General features: G+C 42.1%; 1 protein-coding gene across 1 annotated transcript in view; it reads left to right on the forward strand.

The window, feature by feature from the left end:
• Positions 1-597, forward strand: part of LOC126176327 (uncharacterized) — a 148,041-nt gene extending 147,444 nt beyond the window's left edge. Inside the window, exon 6 of the mRNA XM_049923478.1 lies at positions 211-597. Coding sequence (XP_049779435.1) covers positions 211-597 — 387 coding nt within the window. The remainder of the gene's footprint in view (positions 1-210) is intronic.
• The last annotated feature ends 12,245 nt before the right edge of the window (positions 598-12,842 follow it).

Consider the following 12,842-nt stretch of genomic DNA (forward strand, 5'->3'; position numbering starts at 1 on the left):
ATGCCCGAGGCAGGATTAGAACATGCGACCGAAGCGTTCGCGCGGTTCCAGACTGAAGCGCCTAGAACTGCTCGGCCACCACGGCCGGCCAGGGGTAATGGTCTAAGAAAGGTTGGGAGTCACTCGTGTAGAGTGTTGAGGCTCCCGCGTTAGCCCTCGTGACGTTTTGGGTACCACTGTTGCAGGAGAGAGGAGAATCACTTGCGGCAGGACGACGCGGGAATGTACGAGCCGCCGCCCGTGGCGAACCCGAAGGAGGTGGGCTGGGCCGGGCCGCTGGCCTGGGAAAGGCGCAGGCCGTCCGGACCCCGGTACGTGGCCTCCTTCCGGTCGCCGCACCCGCCCACCGTCTACGACGACGCCGTCGGCGCCGGGCGCAAGGCGTCGGCCCGCCGCCGCGACGCACCCGAGTCGCCCACCTCGCCCACGTACGACGACGCCGTGGGCACCGGCCGCACGTCGCCACTGTACGAGTACATCCTGGGGTCAGACGGGCGACGGTCTCTGGGGGCGCCGACCAGCCCCGGCGAGAAGCCGCCCCACCACTCCTCCATACCGTCGGTGTTGGAGGGCTGCGACTTCTACGAGGACGCCTGAGGGTGGCGGCCGTGGTGGTGCACCCCTACTTGCTGCAGTAACTCTGTGAGGACTCTCTTCTCGGACCACATCAACTGGATACTTGGAATTACAAAGGGTGCCAAGTGCAAAGCGAGGTCCAGGAATCTGGCTGCAACAACAGCCGTGATCCTGACAGCTGCTGCGTCTGCTAGCCCTTCGTCAATGAACAGCAAGTAGTTCCTCACTGTCTGCGTCACAGTGACCGTTGTGGCACACCTCCACGGGGACGCCAGCCTACATTCGTGATAAATACATGAAAAAGTGTTGTCTATCACCACTCTTGCAAGGAATACGCCCAGTAGTGGTACCAGGGAAGATTTCGTTTCTCCCACCAGTGCCAATATAAGCTGGGCAACTCGTGCTCCACGTTCAATTAATATACATGAGATATCCAAAGTGTGGATCAAGATACGCTGGCACTGGTTTCACAATGAATAGTAAACTAAAGTCCTTTACCTCCACTTATGCAGCCACAATCCATACATCTGATCAGCCTTTCTTTCTCTGTTGCAACACTGGTATCTACTACTAGTGGTGCCCCGTGTTCTGATCCCACAGTTCACCAGGCACCTGCTATACTTTTTTTCCCCTTCTGTTCCAAAATTCTGACCTCAGTGTGTAGAGGACATGAGATTTGTCTCCACTGGCCATTTCCTGTAATAGCCAATATAGTCGCCACCCCAAGAGATGTCACTCCTCCAGTAGTAAGGTAGACCACAACACATCAGCCACAGCCGTCGGCCAGCTCTTGACCAAGAACATGGTTAATACCTTCAGAAGTTAGAGTCTTAACTCAAGTGTGGCACAGTGTGCACACAAGGAAAATCTTACCACAAAATTCTCTGTGTCAAAATGTACAAGCCATTATTTGTCAAAACAATCTGATAATGCATGTGTTGTGGCAACAATGTAGAATGGTGAGTCAGATACACTGCAATGTGTAAAGCTTGAGGGCAAACTGTGGAACACCTTGTACTTTATCCTTTTCACATTAATTTCACGACATTATTTTCCTTAAATGTATGTTTTTCCACTATTTCTCATCACTGGACTTTATCTAATAAATTAAAGATCTTTCTTTTCATGATAATTTTGTATAAAGCTCCATTTATTTGTTGACTTTTGTCAGAAAAAATTATTATTCGAAACATAAACAGTATTATGAAATTAAAATAAAGTGAGAGCAGATGGACAAATTTAATTTCTGCAAATTATAGGACAATCTAAGTTAAATCTTACTTCATGTGAGGATATGCTCATGTGTATTATCCAACAGTATGCTTTGTCTCTTGTATTGAACTACATGATTTCTGTGGTTTTCCAATGTCATTTTTGTATTTATCTTTATGGGATGGATTTATGTGCCTTTTAAAAGTAGTTTCACTGTGAAATACGAGATTGTCTGTCCTATGTTCCCATTGTAAAATTATCTAACTTTGTGTCATTATGTTGGAGGGGTTTTAAGACACGAACTTCCAATTTTCCATAATTAATAGAAGTACTTTTTTAGATATACTGAACTAAAACTATTGTGACAATTGTGTTATCAGTCATATTATGATATTTTTCTTAAACACTTAATTTTGTAACTAAATGAACATAAAAACTAAACAACGTAGGATGTTTTTATTATTCTAGCTCCACATGTGTTGAATCTTATTCTTGGCATGCAGTGAAATTTTCATATTTCCCCTTCCAGTACTTTTTGAGATAACGAGTGATTGGTGGCAAAAATGTAGGAATGAGACTGGAGGTTCAAAATTTTTTTAGTTACAGACTTTTATACATAATTATAGAACTGACTTTTTCATGCACTAGAATTTTCCTGTCCCATATTTTGTGTTCTCTTCAGTACCACAATCACCCAACGCTTGCCTTCTTTACTTTCTTGCTTTTTTGGTCATTTGCTAAGCAGCAAACTCTGCTTGTCGTACACGAAACCAGCATTCATTTCCCACAGTCCCCTAGCTGTGTTCTGCCCTAGTCTCTCCCCTAACTTCTCCTGAAGCTTCAGTCTTTTATAGTTCCCACCATTAAATGTTATTACAGCATCAGATACTGCTAACTTTAGAGTCATTAGGTCAACAAAATAATTTTAGACACACAGCGCCACGCACTGTTGTTCACTTAATATAAACTATAAAATTATATTATCACTTAATGATCTTTGAGGGGTCAAAACATATGGTAATAACTAGGTGCTAGCTCAACCTAATGCGCAAGACGTGATCGACAGTAAAAATGATATTTTCTTTTTTGAATGTTTTACTTGGCTGTGTGTGGATTTTCATTGTTATGCTGGAATAGACGCAAGTATTTACAAGACCAAGGTTTTCGAACTTTTTTTGAGGCTTTGAATAGTTATGAAGCGTGTTACAGTATTCTGCACTGGTTAGTGCGTTATATACTTAGCTATTTACTATGAACCCTGTGATATACCTTACTGTTTACTGTCTACCCACTCATATGCTCCACTGTTAAGTGTGCAACTTGTGACATGCTTCCCTTTGCTAACTATGCACCCTCTGATACATTTGTCTTTTTCTGTGTGTCCTGTGATGTTTTACTGTTTACTGTACACCCTGTGATATGCATCGCTGTTTACTGTACACCCACGGATACGCTTCATTGTTTATTCTTCCGCCCCCTAATATGCTTCGTTGTGATTCGCTGTCAAGAGAGCAATTTATGATACTTTCAATGACTGTCGTAGCAGAATATTGTCAAGTGATCTTTCACAGAACCCAGAGAAATTCTGGTCGTGTGTAAAGGCTGTTAGTGACCCTAAAGTTAGTGTCCAGTCCCTAGCGAATGAGACAGGAACTGAAACTGAGAGTAGCAAAGCAAAACATGAAATGCTTTACTCCGCTTTCAAATGTTCCTTTACAAAGAAAACCCACGATAATTGCTCCAATTTAATCTTCGTACCACAGAAAAGATGAATGAAATGAGTATTAGTGTCAATGGTGTTGACAAACAGCTGAAATCGTTACAACTGATCAAAGCTCCAGGCCCCGCTGGAATACTTCTCAGATTCCATACTGACTTCTCGACTGAGTTAGCCCCTCTTCTAACTATAATTTATCGTAGATCCCTCGAACAAGAAACCGTGCCAACTTCTTGGGAGGTATCTTCACCAGTATGACCTTCTCAATGTCAATCAGTGCGGATTTCGAAAACATCCAACATCTGAAACCCAACTCGAACTTTTCTCACGTGACATACTGAAAGATTTGGATCAAGGCAACCATGTAGATACAGTGTTTCCTGATTTCGGAAAAGCATTTGACTCAGTACCACATCTACGCTTGTTGTCAAAAGCACGATTATATGGAGTATCGAGTGAAATTTGTGACTGGATTGAGGACTTTGTAGTAGGGAGGACACAGCATGTTATCCTGGAAAGACACTCATCGTTGGATGTATAAGTAACTTTGGATGTGCCCCAGGTGAGGGTGTTGGGACCCTTGTTGTTCACATTGTACATTAATGACCTTGCAGACAATATTAATAGTAAACTCAGGGCTTTTGTAGATGGTTCAGTTATCTATAATGAAGTACTATCTGGAAGAAGCTGCATAAATATTCAGTCAGATCTTGATAAGATTTCAACGTGGTGGAGAGATTGGCAACTTGGTCTAAATGTTGAGAAAAGTAAAATTTTGCACTTCACGAAATGAAAAAACGTTGTATGACTATAATATCAAAGACTCACTGTTGGAATCGGCCTACTCATACATATTAGCTGGGTGTAAAACTTTGTTGGGATATGAAATGGAACGATCACATGGGTTCACTCGTGGTTAAAGCAGGTGGAAGACTTCTGGTTATTGGTAGAATACCGGGGAAGGCAACGAGTCTACGAAGGAGATTGCTTACAAATCAGTCGTGCGACCCATCCAAGAATTTTGCTCAAGTGTATCGGACCCTTACAAAATAGGACTAACAGGGGATGTTGAACGTATACAGATTAGGGCAGCACGAATGGGCACAGGTTTCTCTAGTCCTTGAGAGAGTGTAACAGAGATACTGAAGGAGCATGAACTGGAAGACTCTTGAAGACAGACGTAAACTATCCCGAAAAGCCTATTAATAATGTTGCAAGAGCCGCCTTTAAATGATTACTCTAGGAATATATTACAGTCATATGGTTCAAATGGCTCTGAGCACTATGGGACTTAACATCTGTGGTCATCAGTCCCCTAGAACTTAGAACTACTTAAACCTAACCAACCTAAGGACATCACACACATCCATGCCCGAGGCAGGATTCGAACCTGCGACCGTAGCAGTCGCGCGGTTCCAGACTGAGCGCCTAGAACCGCTAGACCACCGCGGCTGGCAGGACTTAACATCGGAGGTCATCAGTCCCCTAGAACTTAGAACTACTTAAACCTAACTAACCTAAGGACATCACACACATCCATGCCAGAGGCAGGATTCGAACCTGCGACCGTAGCAGTCACGCGGTTCTGGACTGAAGCGTCTAGAACCGCTAGGCCACATAGGCCGGCTTGTGATTGTGTACAAAACCTATCATAGCCTAATAATCATACACTGAGTTTTTACACGTATAGGGATTCTAAACATGTGGAATGCCACCGAGAAACATACATTTGGTATGTTTGACAAAGCACTTAACAAATTAAAGCCGCTACAGGCAAGCAACTTCTGCGTTGAAAGTAATGGTTTGAGACACTGTGCCTCAAAACTCAACGAAAGACTCTATAATTGTTATGGATAACGTACCGTATCATTCGGTTAAACAATTTAAAGCGTCTACAAAGACAACGAAGAAAAACGATTGCTGCCTAGAGAAACGTAATATACGATTTGACAGTATCTTGACAAGCGCAGGATTGTTAAAACTTGTGTCGCGACACAAGCCAAAGAACCCAGTTTACATGGCGGATAAAATAGCGGAAAAAATATCGGCGTATAGTGCTCAGATTGCCTCCTTATCATTGCCACTTCAACGTAATACAACTGAGCTGGGGAGGGGAGGGGGGCGTCCATATGTGACCGAGCGGTTTTAGGCGCTTCAGTCCGGAACCGCGCTGCTGCTGCGGTCACAGGTTCGAATCCTGCCTCGGGCATGGATGTGTGTGGTGTCGTTAGGTTAGTTAGGTTTAAGTAGTTCTAAGTCTAGGCAACTGATGACCTCAGATGTTAAGTCTCATAGCGTTTAGAGCCATTTGAACTGAGGTGGGCTCAGGTTAAACGTCATTTTTCTGCAGAAAATAAGTAATTACGTTGACCGAAGTGGAATGCCTTTTGATGGGGGCAGTTGTAAAAATGAAACCAGAAGAAAGGAGTGACACAGAAAGTATGGAACAATGAATGTGTGTTACGACAGTGCGTCAAAGACTTGTTAATATCCCTCACTACGAGCTGTCACCGGTAGTTCTGACTTTGAATTAAGCTGTGTCTTCCCATTGCCTGACTGGCATGTAGTATATAGTGGATACTGCACTTTAACGAACGTCTTACTTCCATTAAATCTTGTGTTTGTGACTTTATTTCGATCAATATCTTTTCCTTGTTGTGAGCCTATGTAATAACGTCCTTACGATAACTTTAGATTCATTTCGTTTTGTGTAGAAGTCAAGCTGTTATTTTACTGTGTAATAGGTTTTGCGATATGCAATGATAAGAAGGAAACCTTCCCGGACGCGAAAATTTCTTATGTTTCAATAACAAACGTAAAACCGGCCCTGATTGAAACTAAGAAAAGATTTTTACGCGCTTAGAGCTACCATTCAGAATTTTTACATTATTTTTGTAGAACTTCGTACTTGCTACGAGCCAGCTGGTGTGGCCGAGTGGCTCTAGCGCTTTAGTCTGGAACCGCGCGACCGCTACTGTCGCAGGTTCGAATCCTGCCTCGGGCATGAATGTGTGTGATGTCATTAGGTTAGTTAGGTTTAAGTAGTTCTAAGTTCTAGGGGACTGATGACCTCAGATGTCAAGTACTATAGTGCTCAGAGCCATTTGAACCATAAGAACTTTCTACGAGTTAAATATTGACACTGTTACACAAAAACGCCGTTTTCAGAAGCATATATAGGAAATGTAATACAGTTCGAAAATTTTAAGAGAATCGTTGCCGAGCGTGATGTTTTGGTAATCAACGAAAACAAAAGTACTTGTGTGAGAGCATTAGTTTTTGAGACCGGATGTGATAACTTTGAAACTGTTTACGGACGACAATATTTAATCTGTTTCAAACAAGATTTACGTAACTCTTTCCTTAACTAAAATTAGAGCGGATAATTGACATGCTGGAAGACACTATAGAAATCTACGTCGTATATGAATTTGAGATGTTTTTACTTGATTTTTGTGGAGGAAACAGTATTTAACGCTATTTTATATCGTCCAAGAAAGCGATGCTCTGTGACAGCTGCGTGCAGACGCGACAGCGTCGCTACTTCGGAGCTTAAACGTCAAGCGACAGGTGTGGTTGAGTCGGCGTTAAGTTGCTATGGGCTGGGAACTGCAGCTTCGCAGGTCTGTCTCTACCAATAACGTAATGCGATTTCGTAAACGTCTCTATGGCAATGGTTAGCGCTTCACAGTTGGAAGCTGCCAACAGGGCCACGAACTGTCAGGAATATTCTTGCACCGTCTCTACTGTACTTTAAATGAAATTACAGAGGTGGCTTGACAAGGGAAAATCGAAGGACTGCTCAGATGACTCTGACCACAGCACATTACTGGGTAGACGTAGAGTCGTAGCTGAGCTTCGCTGGAAGGTTTACAACAGAGAGTTAGCTGTACTATGACACTTGGAAAACAGAACTGTAACATACGTGGGGGCTACGAGGGGGGTCATTCCGGCGCTTCGTCACCAGCTGATGGAACGGCAAGGGAAATTGTCAACGAAACAACCACCCAGCATTTTTTTTCTCCTAGAACAAAAAGACGAACCATGTGCTACTTGTACACTCAGTAGTTTCCTTGCCCCTTTTTCTATAGTTACAGTTTTGTCACATGAATTCTGACCCAAGAGATCAAAGACAATCAGTATATGCTCCCTCTCTTTGAATATCCTACTGTGCACCAAAATCACAATAAAGACATTTCGTAGATTGACATTAATATAGAGAAACATGAAAATTAGCAATATTCATTAATAACACACGCACATACACTACGTGATCAAAAATATCCGGGCACCTGGCTGGAAACGAATTACAAGTTCGTGGCACCCTGCATCGGTAATGCTGGAATTCAGTATGGTGTTGGCCCACCCTTAGCTTTGATGGCAGCTTCCACTCACACAGACATACGTTGGATCAGGTGCTGGAAGGTTTCTTGGGGAATGGCAGCCCATTCTTCAGGGACTGCTGCACTGAGGAAAGGTGTCGATGTCGGTGGGTGAGACCTGACACGAAGTCGGCGTTCCAAAACATCCTAAAGGTGTTCTATAGGATTCAGGTCAGGACTCTGTGCAGGCCAGTCCAATACAGGGATATTACTGTCGTGTAACCACTCCGCCATAAGCCGTGCATTATGAACAGGTGCTCGCCCGTGTTGAAAGATGCAATCGCCCTCCTCGAATTACTCTTCAACTGTGGGAAGCGAGAAGGTGCTTGAAACAACAATGTAGGCTTGAGCTGTGATACTGCCACGCAAAACAATAAGTGGTGCAAGCCCCCTCCATGAAAAACACGACCACACCATAACACTACAGCCTCCGAATTTTACTGTTGACACTACACACGCTGGCAGATGACGTTCACCAGGCGTTCGCCATACCCACACCCTGCCATCAGACCGCCACATTGTATATCGTGATTCGTCACTCCACACAACATTTTTCCACAGTTCAATCGTCCAATGTTTACGCTTCTTACACCAAACGAGGCTTCGTTTCGCATTTATCGGCGTGATGTGTGGCTTATGAGCAGCCGCTAGACCATGAAATCCAAGTTTTCTCACCTCCCGCTAACTGTCATAGTACTTGCAGTGGATCCTGATGCAGTTTGGAATTCCTGTGTGATGGTCTGGATAGATGTCTGCCTATTACACATTACGACCCTCTTCAACTGTCGGCGGTCTCTGTCAGTCAACAGACGAGATCGGCCTGTACGCTTTTGTGCTGTACATATCCCTTCACGTTTCCACTTCACTATCACATCGCAAATAGTGGACCTATGGATGTTTAGGAGTGTGGAAATCCCACGTACAGACGTATGACACAAGTGATACCCAATCGCCTGACCAAGTTCGAAGTCGGTGAGTTCCGCGGAGCGCCCCATTCTGCTCTGTCACGATGTCTAATGGCCACTGAGGTCGCTGATATGGAGTACCTGGCAGTATGTGGCAGCACAACGCACCTAATATGAAAGACGTATGTTTTTGGCAGTGTCCGGATACTTTTGATCACTTAGTGTATGCAACCAGACAGGAGATAAGGTTCTACATTCTGTTCATAAAAAATAAAATAGGGCAGTTTCAAGATACCCAAAAGGCTGTACGGTATTTGTAAATATTCGGCAGTTTTATTTACACTTGTTAGAATGTATAGCGAAACTGCAATGAATTCCACACCAAGCTAAAAATATCAAACCGACTATGAAAGTGTTTTTGCACAATCATTCTCTCTCACAGACTTCTTGTGTTGTACTCTGACAAAGGTTCTATGACGGAAAGCACTCTAAGATCGTCCCACTAACAATGAGAAAATTATAATGAAGTACTTTTTGAATGACACGTATTTAACACCACACAGATAATTTCCATATTTTATGCTACCAGTAAGAATGAAAAAAGATTTTCTTTGGAATAGCATTAACTTCCAAAAAACAAATGAACGCAAACATTAAATTTGTTCTAAAAGGAAACAATAATCTTTTTTTATCATTATTTATTATTACATAGAGCAGATTAAACTAAACTTTGTAGCGTTGCTCTTGGGGGACGAAAATAAAAAGAATAGTTACTTGTTTTTTAATGTCGAAAAAGTAAATATTTTGGTGGGCCACTTGGCAACAGAATCAGGGATTGATTACACTATTATAATAACATACGTTGAGCATTAAATACCTGAATGACAGAAACATTATCATTTCTGTGCATTTTTATATTCGCGATGTAGTCATACCCGGATCAACACTAAGGGACCAGAAGACTTATGGACTTTAAATGAAATGCAACACTACACAATTAAAAAAAATTGGCTCAGAAATAATAGGAAAACGATAATGTTCCTTCTGCCTCATGCTGCGTTCGGCCCATCAGCGAGATCGTAATTTCTGGTGATGAACTAACACAAATTAATTATCAATTGATTGAATGAGGAGATGGAAATAATCAAGGTTAATTTGCTAAAATAAGCACACTTACATGTAACACACTTTTTTTTAATGCTATGTACCTTTTCATATTAAATTACAATAGATGACCATTGTGGTTAAATACTTTATACATAACAGTCAAAATGTCCTCTTGATGCTGTCTATTCGTAATCAGTTACCAGAAACTACATGCTTTCTGATTGAAAAAAGTAACATTTAGCATTTTTACTCAATATTTTCACATAGAATATAAAATACAGTTGCGGAACGCAGCAAGTCCGCGTCCGTCTCTCATGGAACACAAACAGTAAAAGGTGAGGCGCCAAAAGTCTCATTTGTCTTGAAACAACAGAATTTTTTTTACACCATTAATCGATACATGTACATAGAGATTTACTGGCACCGCGCAAGAACAGCAAAGATAAAGAATAATAGATTCTGTCGCTGCTATGCGATGGTTCATTTCTTTTACTTTACAATTGTTCGATAACTTTAGGCCATCAGGCGTTTACTATTGAGCGTATATTAATGTTTGTGAGGCGAAAATTACTAATATTACACTGCCTCCCATGAGGAGGGAAGGAATACCGAAGGTATTACTTTCATCCTCATGCCCATTGGAATATTTGTAATTTTCGGGTGTAACATACAGGTTATTAAAAGTTTCATTTCATATTCATGCCATAATAAAAGAATTAACGCTTCAATTTGTAATTACTGACGGTGGATCATTGTGAATTTGTTCTGTTTTTCTATCAGTGTTTGCATGGATTCAGTCTTTCTTGATGATTCTTAAAATTAAGGCTATAAGCACCGAAACTGCCTCACATCATTTCCTGTCCACTATCCAATTACGGATTCACAGGTAAGTGGTAGCTACCGCTGCAATTGCATGTGTGGAATGACACTGATTATTACACACTGCACACATCAATGAATTTTTCACACATATGGTGCAGTAGAATACTGCCACTGAAAATCGTCGAACTTTAAAACTTCACTTGCACTGTGGTGAGCGTCTGCGTGAACGGTGTATTAAAAGAAATTCTCGCTTCATAACATCAAACGGTGTTTACAAGTTGATTTACATACTAATATTTATAAGAGTTCATTTAAATCGAGAAATAATCTAATTGACGACTTTGAATCAGAACAATTGTTTCTTAATTAGTCTTTTTTTTATTTATGCCTACAGTCACAGGTAAGCTATTATAAGTCCTTTTTCTTTGATCAAATTCATTCCAATCTCCTTTACAAATTAATTTCATTCATAGTAATCTTTATCACGCATGCTTATTCATTTTGTAGGCCCAATACATTTTTCTAGTGCTCATCTTATTTAGTGACTTGTGAGGGGAGCTTCATTTATGTCAAAGTTTCTCTCGTATGTGCTTGTCTTTAAAGAAAGTTCGAGGAAATTTGAAAATAGCAATTCCGCCTCGGGATTTCGTGTAGAAATACAAACAGTCGAAAAAGAAAAATGGGCAAAGCGGGCCTACTCGCGGATCGTCGAGAGAGTTTAAATTACTCCTCAACCAGGTCGAAAATTTAATTTACATTACGCATTACAAAAGCAATTTGCGCGTCGCGAACCTACTCATTTTTATATGTAGTGCCTCACTTCCTAAGCACCCATGCATCTTTACAAGTTGATCCTGAGGAGTGGATAGGATCAAGGATCTTAAAGGATTTGCACTTAGGAAAGGGATTCAATATTCACAGAGAAAACAATAAATATTGCAGTGCGCACTTAAAATAAAATCTATCACTTCAAGCATTTATATCTACAGGGCTATTACAAATGATTGAAGCGATTTCATAAATTCACTGTAGCTCCATTCATTGACATATGATCGTGACACACTACAGATACGTAGAAAAACTCAAAAAGTTTTGTTCGGCTGAAGCCGCACTTCAGGTTTCTGCCGCCAGAGCGCTCGAGAGCGCAGTGAGACAAAATGGCGACAGGAGACGAGAAAGCGTATGTCGTGCTTGAAATGCACTCACATCAGTCAGTCATAACAGTGCAACGACACTTCAGGACGAAGTTCAACAAAGATCCACCAACTGCTAACTCCATTCGGCGATGGTATGCGCAGCTTAAAGCTTCTGGATGCCTCTGTAAGGGGAAATCAACGGGTCGGCCTGCAGTGAGCGAAGAAACGGTTGAACGCGTGCGGGCAAGTTTCACGCGTAGCTCGCGGAAGTCGACGAATAAAGCAAGCAGGGAGCTAAACGTACCACAGCCGACGGTTTGGAAAATCTTACGGAAAACGCTAAAGCAGAAGCCTTACTGTTTACAATTGCTACAAGCCCTGACACCCGATGACAAAGTCAAACGCTTTGAATTTTCGGCGCGGTCGCAGCAGCTCATGGAAGAGGATGCGTTCAGTGCGAAACTTGTTTTCAGTGATGAAGCAACATTTTTTCTTAATGGTGAAGTGAACAGAATCTTGGCGGTAGAGAAACCTCACGCATTCGTGCAGCAAATTCGCAATTCACCAGAAGTTAACGTGTTTTGTGCAATCTCACGGTTTAAAGTTTACGGCCCCTTTTTCTTCTGCGAAAAAAAACGTTACAGGACACGTGTATCTGGACATGCTGGAAAATTGGCTCATGCCACAACTGGAGACCGACAGCGCCGATTTCATCTTTCAACAGGATGGTGCTCCACTGCACTTCCATCATGATGTTCGGCATTTCTTAAACAGGAGATTGGAAAACCGATGGATCGGTCGTGGTGGAGATCATGATCAGCAATTCATGTCATGGCCTCCACCCTCTTCCGACTTAACCCCATGTGATTTCTTTCTGTGGGGTTATGTGAAAGATTCAGTGTTTAAACCTCCCCTACCAAGAAACGTGCCAGAACTGCGAGCTCGCATCAACGATGCTTTCGAACTCATTGATGGGGACATACTG

This window comes from Schistocerca cancellata, chromosome 3, assembly GCF_023864275.1.
Source record: "Schistocerca cancellata isolate TAMUIC-IGC-003103 chromosome 3, iqSchCanc2.1, whole genome shotgun sequence".
NCBI lineage: Eukaryota > Metazoa > Arthropoda > Insecta > Orthoptera > Acrididae > Schistocerca > Schistocerca cancellata.